The 27,773-nt window shown below is 52.5% G+C and overlaps 1 protein-coding gene across 1 annotated transcript; it reads right to left on the reverse strand.

The window, feature by feature from the left end:
- Positions 1 to 1,958: 1,958 nt before the first annotated feature.
- Positions 1,959 to 27,263, reverse strand: slc15a2 (solute carrier family 15 member 2). Its single transcript, XM_030112763.1, has 22 exons — positions 27,239 to 27,263; positions 23,998 to 24,085; positions 22,269 to 22,410; positions 21,961 to 22,053; positions 21,717 to 21,816; positions 21,264 to 21,354; positions 20,500 to 20,577; positions 18,273 to 18,355; positions 18,096 to 18,179; positions 15,963 to 16,052; positions 14,886 to 14,930; positions 14,627 to 14,662; positions 11,441 to 11,529; positions 9,782 to 9,863; positions 9,507 to 9,632; positions 7,909 to 8,073; positions 5,660 to 5,706; positions 5,464 to 5,571; positions 4,475 to 4,574; positions 4,263 to 4,406; positions 3,002 to 3,106; positions 1,959 to 2,874 (listed from the first exon to the last, which is right to left on the reverse strand). The coding sequence occupies exons 1-22, from the start codon at positions 27,245 to 27,247 to the stop codon at positions 2,644 to 2,646; spliced, it is 2,136 nt and encodes a 711-aa protein (XP_029968623.1). The 5' UTR covers positions 27,248 to 27,263; the 3' UTR covers positions 1,959 to 2,643.
- Positions 27,264 to 27,773: the final 510 nt, after the last annotated feature.

Raw genomic sequence — 27,773 nt, forward strand, 5'->3', positions numbered from 1 at the left:
GGAAGAGGAGGAGCCGAGGCTGGAGTGAGGAAGAGGAAGAGGAGGAGCCGAGGCTGGAGTGATGAAGAGGAAGAGGAGGAGCCGAGGCTGGAGTGATGAGGAGGAGGAGGAGGAGCCGAGGCTGGAGTGATGAAGAGGAGGAGGAGGAGCCGAGGCTGGAGTGAGGAAGAGGAGGAAGAGGAGCCGAGGCTGGAGTGATGAAGAGGAGGAGGAGGAGCCGAGGCTGGAGTGATGAAGAGGAGGAAGAGGAGCCGAGGCTGGAGTGATGAAGAGGAGGAAGAGGAGGCGCTGGAGTGAGGAAGAGGAGGAAGAGGAGCCGAGGCTGGAGTGATGAAGAGGAGGCGCTGAGCCTTTCAGGTCCTGCTGTTTCTGCCCGAGGAGGAAAAGTCGCCTCCTGAATCTGTTTCTTATCCAAACAGCCCATCAGTCAGACTCAGTCCTGCTGAGCGCCGGCGGCCTCCCTCCACCCTCATCGCCTCGCGGCAGCAGCTCGGCGCCACACGGCGACCCGCCTCCTCCAAACTCACCGTGAATCCATCAGAGCGGAGAGACGAGCGAACGAGCTCCGGTTCGATTCCCCTCAGGGAAAAACCAGACTGAGGCTTCGACAAGTTCATGAAATGTGAAAGAAAACGATTCGTGACACGAGTCTCCATCCTGAGAGACCTGCCAGAGCCAGACCAGAACCTGTCCCTGTGTTGGATGGACAGGTCAAAGGTCAGACCCTCATCCATGCCTGGACCGACCTGAACAGTCGGACTGAGTAGAATCAAAGATGGAGGATCAGCTCGTCACAGACCATCTGTTTCAGTAGAGACCTGGCGTTTCAGACTCCGTGATCAGCTGAGCGGCGGGAACCAATCAGATCCATCGATCACCTTCACTCAGCTCCTGGTTTTCCTCAGAGGCTCAGCGGCGAAGGTTCCTGTTCAGCCGACCGACGAGACGTCTGAACGAATGAAAAGCTCAGCGTCGAGCAGCCTGAGCGGAGAGGAAGAGGAAGCAGCCGTCGTCTTCGTCATCGCCGTCAGACTGAGCGGGCGATCGGTTCGCTCTTCGCCACAGGAAGTTTTCAGCAGCAGAGCAGCAAATGAGCCACAGCACAACAAGATGAAATGTTTCAACCATTTAATTTATCAGAAGCTTTTTCTCCCAAAAGATTCCCCTGGAACGACGGAGCGTCTCAGCAGAATCTCAATGAAAGCAGAGAAACCGGAATATAAACCTTCATCATTTCAGCGTTTTCATTTCTCCTGGTTTTATCAGCCACAGGCCTCCATCATCTCATCCGTATTCAAACAGCTTAAAATCTGGAATCTTATTAGTGTAAAAAATCACTGACTTACTACGAGGCTTTTTAAAAGATGCATTTCTCACAGTTAGAAGCTTCTCTTTGTTTCATCATCCACTCTGAGAAAAGGTGTCGGATCACTAAAGATAAAACCCTGGACTGATCCTGGTGTGAAAGTGCTCATTTCATCTCTGTTAATTATTTCATCTGAGGCTCAGTTTCTTTCAGGAAAATAAGATTTTCTTTGCATTCTGCACAGAGGGCTGTATGTTCGTGTGTGTGTGTGTGTGTGTGTGTGTGTGTGTGTGTGTGTGTGTGTGTGTGTGTGTGTGTGTGTGTCCTGAGATTTGTGCCTGCCTATAAGTGTCTCTCATCAAGTGGATTTTCCTCCTTTTGTTTTTCTTACTAAAGAAAATGTGCTAAATTGGGTTTTTTAGCCCCTGGTTTTGACTGTCAGGCTCATGTTGCTTAAGCCTGATCAGATCCACTTCCTGTTATGTTTCAACTGAAATCCGAGCTTTTCTGCAGAGTTACTTCCTGTTTGATAATCTGGATGATGAGACCAAACCTGCAAGTCAACGATGTGGGCATAAACGGAGGCGAATCTGTGTGAATGAACCCAGGAGAGCAAGAGAGAAGCAGCTGCCGGTCCTGGAAGCTACAGAAATCCATCCGAGCACACGACCATCCACCGGTCTGCCGCTACGATAGCCCCCCGCGGCTGAAACCCACATTTAACACGTTTAAACATCATTTCAACTCAGAAAATCAAACTGAGGACGAGAATAAAAGGACATGTAAGAACCTCATCCTGATCAATGGAAAAACATGGAAATCAAATTCTAGATGAAACTATCAGAGCAATGGAAAAGAAATGTGGCGAGTCTCACCAGCAGAAAGGAAACGATCCTGATCGCAGCCGAGCGGCGGACCGAGACGAGCCTTCTTTGGCCCAGCTCCTCGGGGGTTAGCTATCGACTGACTGCAGCTCTGAGCTCCCTTCTCCTCTGAAAGTCTTATTTTCTGTCAGATCTGGACTAACGCTGGTTTAACAGGCTGATCTGAGAGCAGGAAGTGAGTCATGTCTCAGCTGCATAAAAACTCACATTAAAGACATTTTAAAAGGCGTTTCCTGCACTGGGAGATCGGGGCCGTTTTTCACCGGCGTGACGGATTCATGAGCAGATTAAGGAGCCAGGCGTCAAGATGAAGCAGCGCAGGAGGAGAAACTGAATTTAAATGAACCCTGATCAACTCGTCAAACTGAAAATGAATATTTAAAAAGTGACTGAAGCTGGAAATCCCAGACGGACAACAGGAAGTGCAGCACTGCACTTCCTGTTCAGTCTCAGCTACAGTCTGGTCTTCTTCTCGGTTTGGTTCCCGGAGGAGTCGTACTGCTTCATCTTCACCGCGTCGCCGTCGCCGCCGCCGCCGCCGCCGCCCTTCTTCTTGCCGGAGTCGTCGTCCTGCTGCAGCTCCTCCAGCTGCTCCGGCGTCACGTAGGTGTAGAAGTGCGCCATGATGGAGAAGATGATGGCGACGGCGAGCACCAGGCCGGCGAACAGGACGAACTCCTTCCACTGACACACAGACAGCAGCGGTTACCCTCAAAGGCCTTTCAGCGCAGCCAATCACCTTCCTTCTCTGACCAGACGGTTTCTGATCCACCGCCTGGAGAAAACGAGCCCGTGGGGGGCGTGGTGGTACCTGTTCCAGCCCGGCGCCTTCCGCCACGATCAGCACGATGACGTTCCCGAAGGCCACGGTGAGCAGCCAGCCGGCCTGCAGCACCGACTTCATGTTGGCCGGAGCCTGCAGACACAGCGGGGGGGAGGGGGAGGAGTCAGGCAGGAGGAGGCGGGGCCACGACAAAGACCTGCAGCTCCACCCGGTTTGGTCCAGGACAAACGTTCAGCCGGACCGATGAACCACGGCTTGAACAACATTTAAAAGACGCACTGAAAGATGACGGAGCTTCAAAAACCAAACGTTCATTTAAAATCTTCCTTTTCTGTTCCGTCGCCTCATTTATCGAACTGCCGGAACTCCGAGGGACGTGAGAGCATCAGCAGGGGGTTCTGGGTAAGGCGAGAGCGTCAGCAGGGGGTTCTGGGTAAGGCCAGAGCGTCAGCAGGGGGTTCTGGGTAAGGCGAGAGCGTCAGCAGGGGGTTCTGGGTAAGGCCAGAGCGTCAGCAGGGGGTTCTGGGTAAGGCCAGAGCGTCAGCAGGGGGTTCTGGGTAAGGCCAGAGCGTCAGCAGGGGGTTCTGGTAAGGCCAGAGCGTCAGCAGGGGGTTCTGGGTAAGGCCAGAGCGTCAGCAGGGGGTTCTGGGTAAGGCCAGAGCGTCAGCAGGGGGTTCTGGGCAAGGCCAGAGCGTCAGCAGGGGGTTCTGGGTAAGGCCAGAGCGTCAGCAGGGGGTTCTGGGTAAGGCCAGAGCGTCAGCAGGGGGTTCTGGGTAAGGCCAGAGCGTCAGCAGGGGGTTCTGGGTAAGGCCAGAGCGTCAGCAGGGGGTTCTGGGTAAGGCCAGAGCGTCAGCAGGGGGTTCTGGGTAAGGCGAGAGCGTCAGCAGGGGGTTCTGGGTAAGGCGAGAGCGTCAGCAGGGGGTTCTGGGTAAGGACGCCGTCATGCTGCCGGAGATTCTGTCCAGAACCGAGTCTGATGGGAGATTCAGGTGTTCGGCTGAACCGCGAGACGCAGAATGAACCGCCGGCGTCTCCCGACCCAGCCGAGCAGCAAGGCAGCCGTCAGAGGTCAGAGGTCAGAGTCAGAGGCCTCGTGGCGCCGATCGGTCGGTTCATTCTGCGTTTCCATTGGTCGGTTCGTGGAGGCGGCGGCGAGTTGAGCGCACGTTTTCACCACGACTACAGCGGGTCTGACCACGAGCAGCGGAACCATCGACAGAACCGGGCCGGAGCGTCAGAACACGGAGAACCTCCGACACACGGCCAGCGGAGGAGGGCGGAGTCTGACCTGGGAGTAGGAGAACTCCAGACCCGTGACGGAGAACATGACCTCCCCCATGGTGATGAGGACGTACTGCGGGATCTGCCAGGCGATGTGCACGTTGTTGGGTTCCACGTCCAGCAGGCCCTGGGCCTCGGTCCGACCGCCGTTCTGCGGAAGACAGCGGTGAGAGCGGGAACCGGATAGAACCGGATAGAACCGGCGGCGAGCGGCTCCACCTGCGTCAGGACGAAGGTGTAGGAGGCTCCGAAGTCCAGCAGGCCCAGGGTGAAGTTGGAGCAGCCGCCGGAGGCGGAGCAGCAGCTGACGGACGAGTATCTGAGAACCGCAGAACAGCTTTCAGTCAAACCGGCTTCCTGGTTCCAGGATCTCTGCTTCCTGTTCCAGAATCTCTGCTTCCTGTTCCAGGATCTCTGCTTCCCGTTTCAGGAGCTCTGCTTCCTGTTTCAGGATCTCTGCTTCCTGTTTCAGGATCTCTGCTTCCTGTTCCAGAATCTCTGCTTCCTGTTCCAGGATCTCTGCTTCCCGTTTCAGGAGCTCTGCTTCCTGTTTCAGGATCTCTGCTTCCTGTTTCAGGATCTCTGCTTCCTGTTCCAGGATCTCTGCTTCCTGTTCCAGGATCTCTGCTTCCTGTTTCAGGATCTTTCTTTGTTTAAACTATTTTCTTTTTAACATGAAAACTAATCGAGTGCGATGCTGGACGTAAAGACAGGAACTTCATGATTTCACACACTGAATTGATTTTCTCAGCGCTCCTGTCATTCGTCTGGGAACTCCGTCTATTATCTTTTCTTATTATTATCTTATCTTATATTATCTTATTATTATCTTTTCTTCTTATCTTTTCTTTCTATCTTTAACAATCGGAGGCTGCTGGAGGAAGAGGAGGCTGATCAGCTGATCAGGACAGCAGCTCGGCCACCAAACCCCCTGATGTGAGGACCTCTGCTCAGCACGCCACAATACTCACGACAGACATTTTCATCTTATTGGAAATAAATTTAAAATAGTTGGAAAACGTGAGTAAAACTGGTATTTTTAACGGCACGTATAATTTCTGAAACTTTGAAACCCATTTCTCAGACAGAGAAACGTCTTTGAGAAAAGTCTGTTGACCTCTGCGTCCTGAAGCCCTCGGGCTGACGAGAAGGACCTGCGATGGTCCTGGTTCCATGGTTCCAGGGTTCCACGGTTCCTCCGTACTCACCGTCCCCGGTCCACCGTCCGGTTGGCAGACACGCCGTATCCTGGATCCACGGCGAACAGCGTGTCTCCCAGCGTCACCTCCAGCGCCTCGGGCTGCGTGTTCACGAACCTGCAGGAAAACACAAGCAGCCAATAGCAGCCGCCGCTGACCTCTGACCTCCACCAGCGTGGAGGAGGAGGAGGAGGAGGAGCTTCACCTGACGAAGGGATTCCCGTCGTCGCTCTTGTGGATGTTGTCCGTTTCCTGGAAGGCAGAGAAGAAACGACCCTTCAGACGACACACTCACTTTAATGTCGGTCTTCCTCGTTTCTCCATGTCTTTTTCAAACCGCTGCCGTGAACTCGAACACCAAAACAAGACTTTCTGGGTGGAGCAGGGGTCAGGGGTCAGACTGAAAACATGTGATGCTGTTCACAGCGTTTGGATCTGTACCTGCAGACAACAGCACCCCCTCTCTGTGTGGACCCGTTTCAACCAGGAATGTGACGACGCCGTGTTTTCATGTTTTCATGTGTTTCATGTGTTTTTGTTTTTGTCATATTTGCGCTCCTTATTTCAGTTTGGTCCTCATACCAGCCTTTTCCTCATGATTTTTCTGATAATTCGGCCGAGTTTATTATGGCAAATAATGAGGAATGCACCATGTTTCACTGCAGAAAGCACCGCAGCTGTGTGTGCTTCTTTGATGCTCAGCTGGAGCACAATGTGTGTGTGTGTGTGTGGGGGGGGGGGGGGGGGGCTTAACGCCTGATTAAAATATCTGTAGGCCTTAAACCGACACTAAGGAACTTTTCAACCTTAAAGGTGCTGTAGGCAGGATTCGGCATCTCCGCCATCTTGCTTTGGGTTACCTAAGCAAGATGGCGGTTTGAAACCCAGCACAGCCAATCCTGTCCTGTTTTCTCAGACATCACGCCCTTATGCAAGTTAAGCCCCTCCTACAAGAACGTGTGATGAACGCCCCTCGACCAATCACGGTTAGAGTCTCAGGGGCTCTTCTGATTGGTCAAAGATACCTGGAGCTGTGGAGATTCCTTTTCAGCTCAGAACAGAGACAGATGGAAACGCTGCGCCCTCGCGGTAGAGCAGTTATGCTACACTCCTAAAGGATTATCAATGATACTCTAACATTTAATCCAAAGAAAACACAGAAAAATCAACATTGACTAGCAAAATCCTGCCTACAGCACCTTTAATAAAACATTTTAATAACTTTTGTGATGATACATCGACTTAGCCTCGTGAACCAGCCCCGCCCACTCCTCATCCAGTTTGGATTTTGGAGCTGGACTCAGTCTGGACAGGAGCCCATAGAGGGGATTTCACTCGGTTGTGAAACGGCCGAGCCAATCAGCGTTGACGCTTTTTGTTTTCAAATTTTTTTGGCGAATTCCGGTGGCTAAACTGGAAGTGACGCCATCGCTGCGTGCTTTAACCATCGTCTGAAAGCTGCAGTCAGTAAAGTTACAGCAAAAATACCAAGAACTACAACAATCCAGCAAGAGCAGAGTCTGGCCTGGAGAGGGTCTGACAGGAAAAGATGTTTTTGTGTGTCTTTGCGTGTAGAGAAGCTAGAGCTAATGAGCTAATGCTAACCCTGAGAGAAGCTAGAGCTAATGAGCTAATGCTAACCCTGAGAGAAGCTAGAGCTAATGAGCTAATGCTAACCCTGAGAGAAGCTAGAGCTAATGAGCTAATGCTAACCCTGAGAGAAGCTAGAGCTAATGAGCTAATGCTAACCCTGAGAGAAGCTAATGCATTTTGATGACATATTTGTTTTGAAGCTCTGATTGGCTGAAGTGCCTGTCAGTCAAAGGAGTAACCGACGCCCTCTGCAGGAAGTTTCTATGGCTGCATCCAGACTGAGCTTAACTCCACATCCATACTGGATGAGGAGTGGGGGGGCTGGTTTACCAAGCTGAAGTTTACCACTAGCTGAATGACCCTCTGTCAGGCTGAGGGCGTCAGTGTTGCTTCACTTGGACGGAGCAGCTGTGAGGAGGGTGGTAGGAACCCTGCTCACTGAAACACTCCTGCTTTACGGCGTGCGTCACATCATGATGGAACATTGTTTATCCATTAGATTCATGACCTCGTCGCTATCCGTCCTTCACACAGCCACGGGAAACAAATGTAGGTGAGTTCAGTCGGACAGCACGCCACCGGGAGCAGCATTTTACCACGCCACGCTAGGCCTCATGGGAACTGTGGTATTCGTTCAGGCAAAACACTACCGCTTTGTCCACTGGCGCCGCCAAAATCAAGGAAAACTGAAAGTTCCTTCGTGTCACTTTAAGGAAGCGGTGCGTTGACACATTATTAAAGCGTTCATGTGGCCAGCCCCAGTGTTCTCATGTATTTTCGTGTGTTTTCATGTTTTTCATGTGGAGCGCTGAGTGAACGGATGTTCTCCGGTCCTGGATCTTCTCGGACGGCTCGACTCACCAGCCGGCACTGGACTCCGCCGGGGCCGGGGTGCAGGATGAGGCTGTAGGCCGTCTCTTCCTGGAGGGTCAGGTCACACCAGGAGGACCGTCCCTGGACGTCCAGCTCCACCTGCAGCCTCTTGGACGGGCCGTCCAGGCGGAGGCTCTCGTACCTGGGGGGGTCCTGACACACAGACAGGCCGGCTGGGTTAAAGAGGTCGGGGATAATAAACTGAACATCGACTTTTCACTGAGTTAACGGGGGCAGGACTGGACGACTGGACCTGAGCAGGTTTTTAATGGTTTAACAGTTAAATCAATACAGCGCTACGGAGGAGGATTCCAGCCTTTAATCACATAACAACTGATCTATATTCACATTTAAAATGAAAACCAGTGGCTGTTGAGTATCTTTGAAATATGTTGCCGAGAAATGAGCTTAGAGCAGATATTTATTCAGGAAATAGCAAAAGCAGTTCGTCAGTCCAAGAAGGAAACGTGGACTTTTATCCAGGAAATACAGGAACTCATTGATCTGTGTTTCTTATTCTCCTTTTAGACGCACTTTGGACTCCAGATCTGATGAGTCTGTTTCATCTTATCAATCCGGCATCGCTGCCGGACACGGCTCAGGTCTAGATCCAGGTCCAGAACCACGGCTGGCAGAGCGGACGGTCCGGTTAACGTTTAAGACACGCCAGATTCACACTCTGGTCCTCATGAAGCTTTAAAGGTGCATTAAGGAGTTTTTCAACTTTAAAAATACTTATTTTCCACCATAAATATGTTACACATTTTTAATGATGTGTACAATGTGCCCTGACAGATTCATTGCTCGTACCGCTAACAGCGCTGAATTGTCTCTTGAAAGTCAGAGTGCCGGTCCAGCTCCAGAATTTTTTTGAAGGAGAATTTGAGAGGATGTGACGTAATGCGCCTCCTGCTGGCCTGATTTCCTTAAGTTTTGTTTTGTCCGCCATTACTCTGCCAGATGCTTAGTGAGCAACAACTGAGCAGTACTGAGGATGGATCTTCCAGAAAGTAAGAACAGACCGGCTTCTAGCACTGCAGCTCCACACAGACCCACCAGGCAGGAGAAACTTACATTTTACTCAAGCGCTACTTAAAGAGCGAGGAAGGAGCTCCCCTCTTCCGTGCACGTACATGGACGCAAGCCACAGGCACCGTTTCACTAAGCTGCAGTTACACCCAAGGCCTGCAGGGGTCGTTGTTCCGCATGAAACGTGCAAACTCCTTAATGCAGCTTTAAGAAGCAGCTGATTCGTCTGAAAACAACATTTCATCCGTACTACTGACCATGTAAAGAGAAGGAGATGCACCTTCACAATAAGAGTCCATATTGAGAATGAGAATACATGCATACATTCCAGATATTTCTGGACCGTCGGTGTGTTTGTGTGCGGTTGAAACACCTTCACACTGACTGAACACTTCCAACGTAAAACCCGGTGGCTCTGCAGGAAATCTGGTCTCACTGGTCCAGAAGACACGGACGCCGCTCGCCGTCTTCTCGCCGTCTTCTCGCCACGCCCCGTTTCTCAGGCTACAGCTCACCCTGCCCTCAGTGCCCCCTTCTGGCCAGGTGTGTGTGGGTACCTGCAGGTGCTGGATGGGCTGTTGGAACAGGTCGCTGTTGGGGATCTTCACCGTCACCGGCTCCTCTGCCAGGTTATAAACCTGCAGCAGACACTTCCCCGCAGGAGCAGGATCCACCACGGTGCTCTGCAGGAGGAACCAGCAGGACACTGAGAGTCCAGACACCCAGACCCAGACCCACACAGGAGGACCAAACAAGACTGCAGCACAGGTAAGACCGACTCTCTGACGCCACTCGCACGGGCCATTCAGGAAACAAACACCCTCACACCTACCACGACGTTGATCTCCACCACGGTGGCAGCTGCAAAGGCCAGAGCAGCGAAGACCATCCCGGTGGCCATTTTCCTCAGAGGCCTGGAGACAGAGGCAGGCGGCCGTGAGCTCGCTGGATCATCTGTCACTGATAAAGGATTGATTGATCTCTTGATAGTCCGTTTTTTATGGTTTTATGAACGTGATCAGGAGATTTAGCTCCCTCCTGATAAACATCTGCCAGTGTCATCCTCTCTTGATGTCGTGTCGGGTGTTGGAAGAGAGCCATTTACAGCCTGCAAGTTTCCACAACTCCTCAAATCCAATCTAATCATACTTGTCTGCTGTGTGTGACTGGAATGAGGAGAACCCAGACCTGGACCTGTGGAGGTATTCCACACTGAACAAACAAAAATATGACTTTTAATGAGCTGAACTCGAGGATGTGGCAGGACGGCGCCTCGGCGGACCTTTAACGGGTCCGCTGAAGACGCACCTGGGCAATAGTCCTGCTGTCTAATCAGCATCACGATCTGCCACACCTGTGAGCTGCAGACGTGCTCAATAACACACCGTTTCAGAGAAACGGGCTCGTTAGTCTCTGAGTGCGGCGTCCTTTATACGCCACGTAAATAAACCCACATTTTAAAGCATTTTAAATGAACAAACTGCAGGTATGGTCATAAACAGAGAACCTCTTCTCTTCAACCTGATTCAAATGAATTTTCAACATTTGAAAAAGTAGAATGCATTTAAAAAAATGGATTTCACATGTTGGAAGATGCACGTTGATAAGCACGTTGCTCCTGTCCACTTTGAGTGTTGAATACAGTTGAAAACACACTTTACGTCTGACCAGATTCTCCACATGGAAAACACAACTCTGCAGCTACTCTGGATAAAGTTATGTTTTTTAAAAAGTATAGAAAAACTAACATTGGTTCTAAAATTATTTTTAATTTAGGGAAAATACATGTTTTTAACATTTCAAATGCAAAACACATTTGAAAAATACAGTGTCAATTTAAAAAAGTGTTTGATGCTGGAGAATGGAAAAGAGGATTAAACATTCTGAAGACTGGATGGTACGTATTGAAAAGGACTGTTTTCAGTATTTAACTGTGCACGAAACTAGACGTCTCAAGACGTGCACTGTTTTAGAAAGCAACACATACATTTTAACATTTATGCAGCAGTGCATTCAAACACCAGCAGCTCCATTAAACACAAGCTGCATGTTAGGAAGTGGACTTTAAAGCGTTGTGTGCAGAAAGGCAGCCGGGCGTCTGCAGACAGCTACAGAACCAATCAATACTGCCACTGCGGAGCGTCTTGGACTGTCCAGAAAAGTGCCACAGTATCGAAAACCAATGCTTTATTATGAAATTGCACAATTCTGTATATTTGAAAAGATACTTTACATTTGTATTATAAATTAAAAAGTGAAATATACATTTGAAAATGCACTGCATTTAAAAACTGAATAAAGCATTTTAATGTATTGCTCATCTGGCAAAACTATTCCCTAAGCGATGAATAAAGTTTATCTGATCTTATCATCTAATTCAATCATTAACTCGACTCCTGCTGGGAAACAAACTGCCTCATTCCAGCAGTTTAGGAGCTTTTCTCAAACGCAGGCGGCTGCAGTCAACAAGTGGACCTCAAACCAAACTCACGTGATTTTGATCCTGCAGAGGCCGACCAGCGGGTAGATGACCAGGTCAAAGATCGGCACGAAGATGAGGATCAGCAGGGGGTTCAACATCTGGGCAAGGAGGAGAGCAGAGAGAGCAGAGGGAGCAGAGAGCCTCCAATGACTCCATAAAGGCTCAGAAAGTCATAAAAGGCTCAGCGATAAACACAGATAAACGAGGCAGATTGAGATTTACTGCTGCTTGTAAAAAGATGGAATGAAGACAGTGATGGAGCCGTAAAGGAGAAGACAGCATCTCCGATAGCGCCGGTCAGATCAGCTGATTTGACAACAGGCGGAGCGCAGAGACAAGCTCTGGACAGAATGAAAGGTGCTGCACTGAGAGGTGATCCAGCGAACACGAAGGACCTGCAGCAGGTGGTGAGGGTGGGACCACCTGCTGAGGGTGGGACCTGCAGCAGGTGGTGAGGGTGGGACCACCTGCTGAGGGTGGGACCTGCAGCAGGTGGTGAGGGTGGACCTGCAGCAGGTGGTGAGGGTGGGACCACCTGCTGAGGGTGGGACCTGCAGCAGGTGGTGAGGGTGGGACCTGCAGCAGGTGGTGAGGGTGGGACCACCTGCTGAGAGTGGGACCTGCAGCAGGTGGTGAGGGTGGGACCTGCAGCAGGTGGTGAGGGTGGGACCTGCAGCAGGTGGTGAGGGTGGGACCTGCAGCAGGTGGTGAGGGCGGGACCTGCAGCAGGTGGTGAGGGTGGGACTCTTCTAAACCTCCTTCAAACAGCAACAACCGCAGCTGTTGACCTCCTCTCATTTCTAACACATTGAAAATAGCAACATGCTTCTATGTTACATGCTTCAAACTTATTCTAACTGTCAAGAGTTAGATTCTTGGGCAAAGAGCAAGCGGAGAGCTCAGGAAGTTCCAGGTTGACATCGCAGAACCCTTCGAGATCCGCCTGGCCGATGAAGGACAGCTGAAGGAGGAAAGGAAAGTCTGCAAATGAGCCACGAATCCACAGTGAGGGTTTGTTTTTAAGAACTGCCTCATCAACAACCACCCCTTCAGGAGGGGGGGTGAAACCTGTGGGGGGGCACGCTGGGGGGAGGCATACTGCGGCCTATCAATTGCTCAGAGCACCACCCAGTCAAAAAAACAAGTTCAGGACCTCAGAGAGCATCCTCGCTCCAAACTATGGCTTCTCACTGACTACGTCACTGTCTGCTGCAACGACCGCCGTGATGTCCTTATCACCAGAGCAGATGACCTCCACCTCCTCCCACTGCTGGACCGACCTCCACCTCATTCACTCCGTCACGTCTGTTCACTAAAGCAGTGCAGAATAACGCAGAAGAGACAGAGCTGGGCGAAGCTTATCGTGGAGCTGTTGGGTGACACCACCTACCAACAAGAGCAAGGAGACAACTAAAGATGTGGAAAGAAGACTGGATGGACCTTTTGAACCGGGACACCAGGCCTGAGATGGAGACTCTGGACCAACAACCCATAGTTGAAAGCATGGGAGAACCACCCAGCCTGGATGAGGTGCAGGATGCTATCAAGAAGATGAGGCTGCTGGGCCCGACGGCACATCAGCAGAAGTCCTGAAGAACGCGGACCACACCTTCTCAAACACATTGATGCCATGCCTCTGCAGATCTGGGAATCTGGGAAGAAGGGTAAATCCCTGCACAGCTGAGGGACGCCTTAAATATGTCTCTGACGAGGCAGACGAGGCAAACTGTGGGGAATACCAGGGCGTTTCGCTTCTGTCCTCCAGAGGGAAAGCACCAGCTCAGGGGTGGTCTGATAGACCCCCTGTCAGAGAGCATTCTCCCTGAGTCACAGAGCGGATTTCGTCCAAGCAGACCCACAGATATGAGTCTCGGAAAAATGCAGAGAGCAAAAGCCAACCATGACACACGAGCTTCATAGACCTCACCAAAGCCTTGGACTCAGAAACCCGTCAGACCCTTTGGCTGGTTCTCATCCAGCTACTGAGACTGTTGCAAGACAATCTGTCAGCCTCAGTGTCAGGTTCTCAGTGGAGATGAAACTGAACCCTTCAAGGCTGACTCGGAGTCAATCAGGGATTTGTTGTCGTGCAAAAACTGTTCTCCATCTTTGCTGCTGCTATCATCCATCTCACAAGCAAACATCTGAACCACTTCCCCGGTCCTGGTGGACCATTTCCCAGGTCCTGGTGGACCACTTCCCCGGTCCTGGTGGACCATTTCCCAGGTCCTGGTGGACCACTTCCAAGGTCCTGGTGGACCATTTCCCAGGTCCTGGTGGACCACTTCCCAGGTCCTGGTGGACCACTTCCAAGGTCCTGGTGGACCATTTCCCAGGTCCTGGTGGACCACTTCCCAGGTCCTGCAGCCTCCTCCCATCAAAAGCATTGGTCATTGGAGATGGATCCAGCTCCGCCTCAGCTGAGCCAGTGGAGTTTTCTCCAGGCAACCAAAGAGTCTTTGAAAACTGTGACCTCAGACCAAAAACCAAAAACCTGGTCTCTAGGGCAGTGGTGGTCTCCAGTCTCCTACGTGGATCAGAAGCCTGGACCACATCCAGCAGGTCTAAAGAGCACTGGAGGCAGACCATCAGAGAAGCCTCTGGAAAATCCTCAGGACCTGCTGGAGGATCGACGCACCAACACCAGCGTCCTGGAGGACCACATTCCCACCAAGGTCCAAAACCAGCTCAGACGGACGGGCCAAGTGGTTCCAACCCCTGACTCCGCCCCCCTACAACGAGTCCTCACCCCCCAGCGTGCTAAAGGGAAACGGGCCCCTGGAGGCCAAGAGGAGGGGCTCGGGCCGTCCTGTCAGGGAGGACAGTCCTTCTGGACCACGACGACGGCTCCAACTTCAAACACATTTAAAAAATGTAGTCTTTTCTGCTCCAGAGCCTGAGTAACAGGCTCTGGAGAAACGGGGCTTCAGGCTGCAGCCCAGGGAACATGTGAGAAGTCTTCTTCTCTTTTCATTCATGTGTACATCTGTAATTCGTAGCAGAGCAATTTCTCTCTTTGTTGTTGTTTATTGTTTCGTTGCTTGTCGGAATAATGAGTGAGACCTTCAGCACTTTGTGTTAACATGCAGAATGAATGAAGAGCAGCTTGGATTACAGTTTAGTCCTTTGTTGACAATCTGTTCTTTTTTCTTTGAATGTGCTGAAGCAGTGGAACAGTCCGGGTTCTGCACATACCTGAATCTGGTCGGGCTTCACATTGAAAGAACTGCCCTGCAATAAAAGACAACGGAGACGTAACAGTCAATTAAAGTTTAACTTCATGAATCTAAACCCTGCCGGTCATCTCCACGCTTCTCCAGACTAAAGTCTGCAATTCACAACAATAAAAGGACAAAGTGCTGCAGCTGCTGACAGTCAGCAGCTTTCTGCACATAACGGCCCAACGGCCGCTCAGCCGCTTCTTATCTGATCATACGAGCCAGAAAAGCCTTACGAGAGCCATGTTCATCCTGGTGGACTGGAGCGTCCAGCGGGAGCCCTGCAACACACACACACACACACACACACACACACACACACACACACACACACACACACACACACACACACACACACACACACACACACACACACACACACACACACACACACACACACACACACACACACAGAGAGAAACAGCTCTTGGTTACATTTCCTCCTGAAGGTCAAAATGGCAGTTTGTTTGTTTGTTTGTTTGTTTGTTTGTTTGTTTCTGGAGATTTTTTCCACATGGGACGATTGGGATGAAGAACGGAGTGAAGTTCAGGAATGTCGAGGTTTTCCAGAGTCACATGGTGCAGAGGAGGAAGCTGGACCCATCGGGACTGAAGCTGCAGCTCACTTCAACCCATCCGGGGCCTCTTCAGGAGGTCAAGAGGTCAAACCTCAATTAAAATATATGACAAGATGTTTCTGCCGCCAAGCTGCACGTTCCCCCCCAGCAACAAACACCTCCAGCTTCTACTTTCCACTTCTAAAATGTTGTTAGTGATGGATAAAGACGAATCTAGAGCTGTTCCGATGCTGTTTCTGCCCCGGGGATCAGGTCTGAGTCCTCTTCTGTCGGCGTGACGGGACTTTGTCAGCGAAGAAGCACAACGGCATCAAAGTGTTTCTGCTGGCTGCAGCCTCCGTTCTACACCTTCAGCTTTCAGCACTGAACTTACCGACCGTCTCTCAGTTCTCCTCAACGCACCGTTAAGAAAACGCTCCTCCCACCTCCAACGTGTACACAGAGAAGTTCACCACCTCTCCAAACAAAGGCGCCAATAAAGTTTAACATTTCTGAAACGCTTTATTTACCAAGCACTTACTGCAGCACGGTCATTTCTGTTCTGTTCCTACACTAACCTCCTGGATTGGAATCGTAGGAACCAGGAATGTGGAGCTTCTGTTGTTTTCACAGCACTTTGGACCAGGAAGTCATTTCAAACTGTCTGCCGACTGTCGACTTTTTCACTGTTTGAGAACCAATGAGGCACGAAAACAGAGATCTGTCTGAATTCAGAGCACTTTGGTTCCTCCTTACCTGCTGGTCAAACAGAGCCCAGAACATCGGCAGAGGGATGTAGAGAATCAGAACCCGCAGAACCATCTTAATCTCCTGGATCAAACGTTTCTGAAACACACAGAGAATTCATTTAAAACACAAAGAAGCAGGGAACAAACCCCGACTTCCTCCTGAGGAGGGAAGACTCCCAACACCGCGCTCCGTCAGGCGGAGGCCGGAGAGCTGCGAGCAGCATCAACACAGGGCGGAGCCGAGAATCAACACAGGGCGGAGCCGAGAATCAACACAGGGGCGGAGCCGAGGATCAACACAGGGCGGAGCCGAGAATCAACACAGGGCGGAGCCGAGAATCAACACAGGGCGGAGCCGAGAATCAACACAGGGCGGAGCTGAGAATCAACACAGGGGCGGAGCCGAGGATCAACACAGGGCGGAGCCGAGAATCAACACAGGGGCGGAGCCGAGAATCAACACAGGGCGGAGCCAAGAATCAACACAGGGCGGAGCCGAGAATCAACACAGGGGCGGAGCCGAGAATCAACACAGGGGCGGAGCAGGAACTGAATTTTACAGCACTCACTGGTAGTTAGCAGGAGTTAGCTAGTAGCAGTTAGCAACAGTTAGTAGTAGCTAGTTAGCAGGAGTTATTAGCAGTTAGTTACTAGTAGTTGGTTAACAGGAGTTTGTTATTAGCAGGTAGTTATTAGCAGTTAGTAGGAGGGATTGTTTGTTGGTAGGTAGTTAACAGGAGTTAGTTACTAGTAATTAGTTAATGGAAGTTTATTAGCAGTTAGTTAGTAGCAGTTAGCAGTAGTTGTTATTAGCAGTCACCAGTTGGAAGCAGTTAGTTAGTAGTAAGTAGTTATTAGCAGGAGTTAGTTAGCAGGAGTTAGTGAGTAGCAGTTAGTTAGCAGGAGTTAGTTAGCAGGAGTTAGTGAGTAGCAGTTAGTTAGCAGGAGTTAGTGAGTAGCAGTTAGTTAGCAGGAGTTAGTTGGCAGGAGTTAGTGAGTAGCAGTTAGTTAGCAGGAGTTAGTTAGCAGGAGTTAGTGAGTAGCAGTTAGTTAGCAGGAGTTAGTGAGTAGCAGTTAGTTAGCAAGAGTTAGTTAGCAGGAGTTAGTGAGTAGCAGTTAGTTAGCAGGAGTTAGTTAGCAGGAGTTAGTGAGTAGCAGTTAGCAGGAGTTAGTTAGTAGCAGTTAGTTAGCAGGAGTTAGTTGGCAGGAGTTAGTGAGTAGCAGTTAGCAGGAGTTAGTGAGTAGCAGTTAGTTAGCAGGAGTTAGTTGGCAGGAGTTAGTGAGTAGCAGTTAGTTAGCAGGAGTTAGTGAGTAGCAGTTAGTTAGCAGGAGTTAGCAGGAGTTAGTGAGTAGCAGTTAGTTAGCAGGAGTTAGTTAGCAGGAGTTAGTGAGTAGCAGTTAGTTAGCAAGAGTTAGTTAGCAGGAGTTAGTGAGTAGCAGTTAGTTAGCAGGAGTTAGTTAGCAGGAGTTAGTGAGTAGCAGTTAGTTAGCAAGAGTTAGTTAGCAGGAGTTAGTGAGTAGCAGTTAGTTAGCAGGAGTTGGTTAGCAGGAGTTAGTGAGTAGCAGTTAGCAGGAGTTAGTGAGTAGCAGTTAGCAGGAGTTAGTTAGTAGCAGTTAGTTAGCAGGAGTTAGTTGGCAGGAGTTAGTGAGTAGCAGTTAGCAGGAGTTAGTGAGTAGCAGTTAGTTAGCAGGAGTTAGTTGGCAGGAGTTAGTGAGTAGCAGTTAGTTAGCAGGAGTTAGTGAGTAGCAGTTAGTTAGCAGGAGTTAGTTAGCAGGAGTTAGTGAGTAGCAGTTAGTTAGCAAGAGTTAGCAGGAGTTAGTGAGTAGCAGTTAGTTAGCAGGAGTTAGTTAGCAGGAGTTAGTGAGTAGCAGTTAGTTAGCAAGAGTTAGTTAGCAGGAGTTAGTGAGTAGCAGTTAGTTAGCAGGAGTTAGTTAGCAGGAGTTAGTGAGTCGCAGTTAGTTAGCAGGAGTTAGTGAGTAGCAGTTAGTTAGCAGGAGTTAGTTAGCAGGAGTTAGTGAGTTGCAGTTAGTTAGCAGGAGTTAGTTAGTAGGAGTTAGTTAGCAGGAGTTAGTGAGTAGTTAGTTGAGCAGTCCAGCCGGCAGGAGGGGAGCAGCAGGAAGTCTTGTGGACGAGTTCTACCGGGTACTTGTCCTCGGCCCAGTCCAGCCAGTGGGCCCGCGGTGCTTCGTACTTCCATCTCCGAAGACGGTTCCTGATGGCAAACTGCCAAAACAAAAGGTCAGAGGTGAGGGAGAACAGGGCTGAACGGAGGTGCTCTGGAGTCCCGGTTCAGGACGGAGTCGTGGACGGACTCACTCCGATGCAGCTGCAGACCTCCACCAGGATGTTCCCCTGGGGGGGGTTCTTCTTATACAGGCCGCTGCCGGCGATGAAGACCACTGGGCGGAGACAGACACAGGACTCAGAGAGAGAGGGGACTCAGAGACACGGGACTCAGAGAGAGAGGACTCAGAGACACGGGACTCAGAAAGAGAGGGGGGGACTCAGAGAGACGGGACTCAGAGAGACGGGACTCAGAGAGAGAGGACTCAGAGAGAGAGGACTCAGAGACACGGGACTCAGAAAGAGAGGACTCAGAGACACGGGACTCAGAGAGAGAGGGGACTCAGAGACACGGGACTCAGAGAGAGAGGACTCAGAGACACGGGACTCAGAGAGAGAGGACTCAGAGACACGGGACTCAGAGAGAGAGGGGACTCAGAGAGACGGGACTCAGAGACACGGGACTCAGAGAGAGAGGGGACTCAGAGAAACGGGACTCAGAGACACGGGACTCAGAGAGAGAGGGGACTCAGAGACACGGGACTCAGAGAGAGAGGACTCAGAGACACGGGACTCAGAGAGAGAGGGGACTCAGAGAGACGGGACTCAGAGACACGGGACTCAGAGACATGGGACTCAGAGAGAGAGGACTCAGAGACACGGGACTCAGAGAGAGAGGACTCAGAGACACGGGACTCAGAGAGAGAGGGGACTCAGAGAGACGGGACTCAGAGACACGGGACTCAGAGACATGGGACTCAGAGAGACGGGACTCAGAGAGACGGGACTCAGAGACACGGGACTCAGAGAGAGAGGGGACTCAGAGAGAGAGGGGGGGACTCAGAGAGGCGGGACTCAGAGAGAGAGGGGGGGACTCAGAGAGGCGGGACTCAGAGAGACGGGACTCAGAGAGACGCCTCGGTGTCAACCTGGCTGCAGCGTCATGACCAGTGCTACGCTGACCTCTCTTTTATTTTGAAAAGCCGTGGAGCCCTCCATCTGAGCACGCTGTAAACACGCCCTGGGTACCCGACCCTGAAGCCCCGCCCCTGCCCCGAGGCTCCGCCCCCAGCCTTGAATCTCCACCCTGTCTGCCCTCCCCCTGTCCGGCTGGCCTCTCGCTGAATGGCCGTGTTGACTCTGCGGCCGGCGGAGCGGAATCCGGACGGATCAGAGCCGCCGGGGATCGACGGCAGAGACAACCGGCTGTCAGGACGCATGGAGCCGGGCCTTGATCAGGAGGACCAGGCGGGGGACGTCTCTGTCTCACTCTGTCTGTCTTCTGTCTTTTGTCACTAATGAAGAGGAGCTCCGGCTGGAGCTCAGCGCTGCGTTTCAGAACATGAAAGGAAAAGAACCACACTGGTCTCAGTCAGACTGATCCGGTTCCAGTCGGTTCACATCAAGACGGACTCTTCATCCGAGACCCCGTTCAACAGAAACAACCCGGGGCTGCAGGTGGTTCTGTAGTGGAACCCAAGACACACCTTCACAGAACAACATGGTAGAAACAATGAGAGAACACAGCCTGGAGCCCAGGACCAGGACCAGGACCAGGAGAACAACGATCGGGACCAGGAGAATGCTGATCAGGACCAGGACCAGGACCAGGACCAGGGGAACAACGATCGGGACCAGGAGAATGCTGATCAGGACCAGGACCAGGACCAGGAGAACAACGATCGGGACCAGGAGAATGCTGATCAGGACCAGGACCAGGACTAGGACCAGGACCGGGACCGGGACCGGGACCGGGACCGGGACCGGGACCGGGACCAGGACCGGGACCGGGAGAACCTGGACTGGGAGTCATGACACTCTGGTAGAAACAATGTTCTTACTGTCGTTCTACTGAGCATGTGCAGAGGAACTCGTCGCGGGGCCCCGGCGCTCGTTTGCAGTCGCAGCGTTCCGTACTCAGACGGGTCCCCAACATTTACAGTGTTTTCAGAAAGTCCCATCTTGGGAGCCATTTTCAAACTCTTGTCTTATCGGTGTCTCTGAGCACCGCTGTCACGGCGAGAGTCAAACCGGTTCACTGAAGCCTCAGACCAATCGTGGCGTTCCACAAGGTTCTGTGTTTGGACAGAGACAGCAGAACCAGAACCACCAGAACAGCAGAACCAGAACCACCAGGACAACAGAACCAGAACCACCAGGACAGCAGAACCAGAACCATCAGAACAGCAGAACCATCAGGACAGCAGAACCAGAACCACCAGGACAGCAGAACCAGAACCATCAGGACAGCAGAACTCACCCAGAGCCACAACCATCAGGATAGCAGGAACCCCAAAAGCCAGAGCGTAGCAGTCGCCGCCGAAACACTGGACGTCTCCTGCAGGGGGGAAGGAAGGAGGCGGAGTCACTGATCCTGCAGCCTGAGAGAGCGGCGAGGGGCGGGGTGGTGAGGTCTGAGGGGTTGGAGGTCTCAGGGGGCGGGGTCTCAGGGGGGTGGGGTCTGAGGAGCGTGGGGTCTGAGGAGCGTGGGGTCTGAGGAGCGTGGGGTCTGAGGAGCGTGGGGGCTAGGAGCAGAGGGGCAAGGTGTGAGGAGGGCAAGGGGTCTGCGGGGGGCAGAGGGTTTCAGGGGGGCGGGGTCGGAGAAGTTGGCTGTCTCTGGGGGCGGGGTCTGAGACGGCGGGGTCTGAGGGGTTGATGTCTCTGGGGGCGGGGTCTGAGAGGGCGGGGTCTGAGACGGCAGGGTCTGAGGGGTTGATGTCTCTGGGGGCGGGGTCTGAGAGGGCGGGGTCTGAGGGGTTGGCTGTCTCTGGGGGCGGGGTCTGAGGGGTTGATGTCTCTGGGGGCGGGGTCTGAGGGGTTGATGTCTCTGGGGGCGGGGTCTGAGAGGGCGGGGTCTGAGACGGCAGGGTCTGAGGGGTTGATGTCTCTGGGGGCGGGGTCTGAGAGGGCGGGGTCTGAGGGGTTGGCTGTCTCTGGGGGCGGGGTCTGAGGGGTTGATGTCTCTGGGGGTGGGGTCTCAGGGGGTTGATGTCTCTGGGGGCGGGTCTGAGGGGCGGGGCTCACCTCTCAGGATGGGGGTGATGATGGTGGACAGCAGGCTGCCGGCGTTGATGGACATGTAGAAGATGGAGAAGAACTTCTGCCTCTCGCTCACCTGCAGGAGTTTCAGGAGGAAACGTCAGGCTGAGTAATGTCAGGAAAACAGGTCATTTTGCTGCATTCCAATAAAACAATCTGCTTTTTATAATTGTTATTTTTACATTCTTCATTCTGTCTGATTTAGTTTTTGTACTAATCAGAGCCATTTCTGTTTCTGCCATTTTCTCCTCACACACTGAATATATTGTTAAAATACTGGATGTGCTCCGGCCTCTGATGATCCCATTTTTTTTTTTTTTTTTTTTTTTTAGAATACAGTTTTTCATTAAATGCTTTCAAAATTTAAAAAAGTTCTGAAAAAAATGTTTCAGACCGGCACATTTCTACAGGATGTTCCCAGCTGGAACCCGGTCTTACATGCTCCTCCTCGAACTGGTCTCCTCCGAAGGCCGCCACGCACGGTTTGATTCCCCCGGTGCCGAGAGCGATCAGGATCAACCCCACCATGGACAGGGCGCTGACACACACACACACACACACACACACACACACACACACACACACACACACACACACACACACACACACACACACACAGGTGAGGGCGTGGCTTCCCGTGGAACCCCCTGGAACCCCGCCCGGCCGGCTCCAGGTCACTCACATGTGCACCTCGGTGTTTCCCACCGTGGGAATGGCGCCCACCGACTTGACCACATGGCCGATGACGTAGACGATGGACAGGTAGATGATGGTTCTGCGGAGAACAGCCTGAGGTCAGGTGACGCTCAGAGCCGCCCTGTCATTAGTGGAGATCAGGGCGTGGTCGGACTCGGCCGCCGCCGCCACTAACGGGCGCCGCCAGGGTCAAGGCAGCAGGACGGCTCACACTCTGAGGTCAGGAGCAGTCTGAACCACACACACACACACACACACACACACACACACACGGTGGCAGGACTGCAGACTCACTTGAACTTCCCGAGCCAGGAGTCGGCGATCAGAGCGCCCAGGATGGGGGTGAAGTAGCAGAGGCTGCTGAAGGCGTGGTAGATGGCCGTGGACAGGTCCTTGTCCCAGTGCAGGTAGGAGACGAAGTACAGAGTCAACAGTGCTGACACACACACACACACACACACACACACACACACACACACACACACACACACACAGTGAGTCAACTTCAATGGAAATACACAATAACAGGCTGTGACTGTAGGTCAGGGGTCACTGAGGGACGGACTGACTCATTAAAGTCACTGAACGCCACATCAGCTGTTGGGAGGAAGATGCTCTATCATCTGATGCTGGAGGAGGAAGACGGAACAGAACAGAATGTGTTTATTGTCATCATACATGTATGAGTAGTTCTGACCCCCGCTGGCTGGTCTGCTCAGACCCTCAGGACCCCGGACCCACCAGGACCAGCAGCCCTCCACAGGTTCTCACCCCGGAGCTGCTGGGGTCACTGCAGGGGTCACTGCAGGGGTCACTGCAGGGGTCACTGCAGGGGTCACTGCAGGGGTCACTGCGGGGGTCACTGCTGGGGTCACTGCAGGGGTCACTGCTGGGGTCACTGCTGGGGTCACTGCGGGGGTCACTGCAGGGGTCACTGCAGGGGTCACTGCGGGGACAGGACACCATCCGTCTCTCACTTATGAGCCTCTTCAACAATCCGAGCAGAGGAACAAAGTTTCACGGCTGCATTCGGCGTCCTGGGAGCAGCACCAGGGCTCCTGGAGGCCCTCCTTCCTGCTGGCTCTCGGAGGAGGCGGACGCTTTTTGCTCCCTACTTGCTCCTCCGTCCCTCTGGTCTCTGCTGCTGTCTTTGTCTCGTCTGTCTGACAGGAGGAATCACCGGACTTGGTTTTTTCAAACAAACCAAATATCAAGCATGGAGCTGGTCAGCTGGTCTCTGAACGCCACGGATACCATCATTTCATCGAAGAGCAGAGGAGCGGGATCCTGCCGGTCCGGACGGGACTCGGCATGCTGGGTATGTGATGGACGCCCGGGGACAGTGGAGGGGGTCACATGCCTGGACCCCTGTCCGTCAAGGTCAAAGTGGATGATTACATTTTCAGATCTATGACGATCGGCCTGCTGCTGATTGGCCGGTGCTGCGACCTGATCCTCTGGAGGATGAAGAAGACCGCCGCCACTACAGACGTCCTGGGAGGACGGTCTTTTCAGATCAACGGGCAAAAGCTGAGACTGACCGTTTGAGCAAACTCTTTTGAAAGCTGGACAATTTGGGTTATGGACGATTGAGACGCGAGGTGGACGTCCCCAGCACAGAGAGGGTTAAACTTCAGCTTTTGGGCCAAACTACACACACACACACACACACACACACACACACACACACACACACACACACACACACACACACGGACTGATGAACCGATAGCCTCACCCCCCCCCCGCTGCTGACGGACAGTGAGGCTGGCCTGGGGGCTGATGGGGGCTGAGGAAGCTGAAGTCTCAGGTCTTTGCTGTTTGTCTGCGGGTTTGTTTTTTTGGTCCTTCATCCTAACTTTGTTTCTCCTGAAGCAGTCTGTAGTGACGGACCCTTCTTTGACCCCCCCCCCCCCCCCCCCCCCCCCCCCCCCCCCCCCCCCCGCCCCGCCAGCCCTGTAGAGCCCCTGTAGCCCCTGTAGAGTTCATTTCAGAGGGTCGCCTTCCTCGTTCTGCTTCCTACCTTTCATGCCATAGTAGGAGAAGCGTTCGCAGAACTCATTCACCACGATGAAGCCGATGCTGACCGGGTAGTTCGTCCCACACAGTTTCTGAAAGAGGACCAAAAAGACAAGTCCAATGCTTTTTCTTAAAAAACAAACAAACAAACATTTTATAAACCCACAATGAAACGCTGTTCAGGTCTTTATGAGGTTCTGGTAGAAACATTACAGAGAATGAAAACGTTCATCCTGAGGTGATCCTGGAGTCGGTAAAGAAGCCATTTTGGCTCCGGCAGCATTTCTTCCCGTCTGTTTCCTCTCAAACGTTTACAGTCTGCTTGGTGGGTCGCTGGGCCGGATCGGAGCCCCTTGCAGGCCGGTTTTGGCCCACAGGTCTTATGTTTGACACCCCTGGTCTCCTCACTGGGGTGTCTGCACCATCTGCCTCTGGATCGAAGACGTCCACGTTTGTCAGAACAGGGACGGTCTTCCTGGAGAAGCACTGCTATACTGTGTTTTAACGGCCTTCCCTGTAGGCTCCGGGGTCACACTGGGGGTCAAAGGAGGTCACATGTGACTGACCATGACCCTCTGCAGCTGAAATAGAAAGAACAATGTCCGAGACGTGGACGCCGCTGTCTTCAGAGGAGTGACAGAGTTCCCGAGAACAGACCGGGTTTGGCCTGTGGCTGTTCAGCGTGACTAAAGTAATCCCCAACCACAGAGTAATCCCCAGCGTTCAGGTAGAGCGGCAGACAGGAAGTCTCCCAGCGTCTTTCAGACTGCTGAAGCTGGACGCTCCGCTGTCCTCATCCTGGCTTCTGTCCGTTTGACTCGTCAGTTGACATTTCTTCTTCATGGGATTTAACCTCACTCTGAACGGTTTCACACCACATGATGCTTTTTCCAAATCACTCCTTTACTATGAGATTCATTTCCTTCTTAAAGACATCTGACCTCTGACCTCTGTCCTGGCTCACGTCCGTCCTCAATACCTTCACCTCTGAGCGATATTTCCTGAGGACTGGATGTTTCCAGACGCCCCGGGTCAATAACGGCCCTGCGTTCTGGGATCCGGAGCAGCGGGGAACAGTAACGGAACCTCCGTCCAGCTGAGGGACGAGTCCAGCGTCTCCAGGCTGCTTTAGCTCCAGGACTGAGGTTGCTGTGACCGTAACCACGGCAACACCGCCGCCAAACAACAGTCTGACCTGAAGAGAGCACTGCTGAGAGGCTGCTCACACACACACACACACACGCACACACACACACACACACACACACTTCCTAACCCGCCCCCTTCTCCCTCTCAGCCACTCACAACACAGCGGTGCATTCAGGTGACTTGAAAACGTAGGAATTCACAGAACACAACAAGAGATAACAGCAAAGACGCTGCGGCAACCAGCACAGAAATGAAGAATAAGGCGAATTCAGTGACGCTAAGCGGCGCCGTTGGGGCTCTTCTTCTTCTTCTTCTTCTTCTTCTTCTTCTTCTTCGTTGGGGCTTCCTGGTAGCTTGCGTCCCAGCAGTCTGACCTTCAACCGGAACAATCCGGGCCGCCGGGCTCCTGCTGACGGTTCATACATAAAGCACAGCGGATCATGAGGCGCTGGGCTGATCTTTGAGAAGATGAACAGATTTCGATTGCGCCGCACAGTTTGACCAACGCGGCAACCGTTCGTTGCCACAGAGGAGCGAGGAGGACAGGAAGTGGAAGAAACGCTTGATCAGAGATCCGTCATGAGGGGAAACGAAAGCTTCATAAACTTCTGAAGACATTCTGGGATCTTCCGCCAGCTGAGAGTCTCTTCCATGTCTGACAGGCAGTAGCTTCCTCGTAGCGTTCTAACATCTCTTCAGTTGCTTCACTGTGGAGCTGCAGTTCAGTCACATGATCACTGCGGTTCCGCCCGTTCAGGGACTTTCTGTGCTTTCCTTGTTTTGATCATCTGATTTGCAATAAAGTCCACGTTTTGTACATCGAACTCCATTTTCCTGCCTGGTTTTTCCAGAACATCCCAGAAACACTGGATGGAACTAAGATGTAAGAAACGCCCCCCCCCCCCGAGAGAAACCTGCTTCCACGAACTGAATGTTACGGACGGGAATCAGTAAAACAATGTCAGCTAACAAATGTGGCAAAAACATCACGTCTGACCAATTTTGCAGTCATGGAACATAAACCCTGATAAAAACCTTATCAGTGGTCATAATGTTGAGGCTGGTAGGTTTATAACACCCTCCTCAGGACGGCAAACAAATCTATAAAACCATTTAGGCTCCGCTCAAGGACTCAAACCGATGTTTTCTCACTGTGAGGCGGGCGTGCTAATCACTGCACCACCGTGCCATACACAGTGCAGGCCTCAGAATTTCTGTTGAAACCAATAAGAATAAGAACACACCAGAAAGAGCTGCTGGAGTGTGTAAAGAAAAGGAGCCACACACACTTTGTGCCCCTTCAGGAGCAGGAACAGGTACAGCGCCTTCAGCTGGTCTCCATCAGCAGGACTCCCCAGGTCTGGACCCGGACCAGTACCAGCCTCCAGAGTCGCTGAGTGTCCTACTGAGATCTGATGGGTTTGGTTCAACTCCCCATCAGACTCGACTTCTGATGCAGGCTGATCACCAATCAGTCAAAAAGAACTCGTCTGTCTCTGAGTCCCAGTCCGAGTCTCTGACTCTGTGACAGCGGACAGCGGACAGAGGACAGAGGACAGAGGACAGCGGACAGAGGACAGAGGACAGCGGACATAACACAGTCATTTATTAAGCAACGAAGACGTTAAAGTGACTTTTCCTTCCACAGAAACAGAACCTGAGCAGCAGCTCTATCAGCTCTGACCTCTTATGGCAACGATGAGGCGGAACTCAGCGGACACGGTGGATCATCTCTTTAAAAAGAGTCAGAGTCAAACTATCTGCCCACCGAACCAACCGAACCAACCGAACCCCAGCAGAACCGCAGCCTGGAGCCGCGCGCTCCCGGACCAGCAGCGCGCGCCGCACCAGTCTGGCTTCAGCGTGGAGAGAAGCGCTGCTGCGCCCCAGAGCGAACCCGCTCCCGGTCCTCTGCAGGACACGTCTGCAGTCTGGTCCCGAAGCCAGCAGGATCCACTTCAGATCCCCAGCAGGGAGAACCCCCCCCCCTCCCCCCGGCAGCAGGACCGCCACGCAGCGGGCGCAAACTTTGTCACCTAAAAGTCAACTAGAAAACATCTCTGCAGCAATCAGACGGCGCTCCGCGCGCGGTTTACCTTCCCCATCTCTGCGCTTTCAAGAATTCCGGTCTCCGTCCGGTCCTCAGTGTCTCATCGGGAGCTGCTGACCGGCGTCCAAGTCCGTCCCACCGCGCCGCGAGCCGCTCATTTATGCTCCAAAACCAGCCTCCGGTTAATATTCCACCACACGGGCCGGACTCCTTACCTCTGACACGCGCAGGGGCGCGCGCACCGGAATTCCTCACAAACGAGCCACAGTTACGCACAAAACGGGGTTTAAGTATAGATCAACAAATGCGGTCGGGAGGGGGGGGGGGGGGGGGGGGGGCGGGGGGGGGGGGGGGGCGGTGGTCAGAGGAGGGGAGGGGGGCAGAGGAGGGGAGGGGGGGGGGGGGGGCGGGGGGGGGGGGGGGGGGCGGTGGAGGGGGGTTTCTGGAGCTGGAGGACCGGCAGCTTCTCTGTCTCTACAATAAAACCCTTGTTGGGCTGAACCACAGGCCGGAGTGAGGGGCTCAGGGTCAGAACACCCAGAACCCCTTTTTACTCTCTCTCTCTCTCTCTCTCTCTCTCT

The sequence above is a fragment of the Salarias fasciatus genome, chromosome 16 (assembly GCF_902148845.1).
Source record: "Salarias fasciatus chromosome 16, fSalaFa1.1, whole genome shotgun sequence".
Classification (NCBI taxonomy): Eukaryota; Metazoa; Chordata; class Actinopteri; order Blenniiformes; family Blenniidae; genus Salarias; species Salarias fasciatus.

Bases quoted from the DNA above. Each gene is read 5' to 3' on its own strand.
- slc15a2 (XM_030112763.1), bottom strand. The intron at 9,633-9,781 runs GTAGGTGTGAGG...TTCCTCCTGCAG, and splicing joins TGGTGGAGATCAACGTCGTG to AGCACCGTGGTGGATCCTGC. The intron at 3,107-4,262 runs GTCAGACTCCGC...CTGTGTCTGCAG, and splicing joins TGGAGTTCTCCTACTCCCAG to GCTCCGGCCAACATGAAGTC.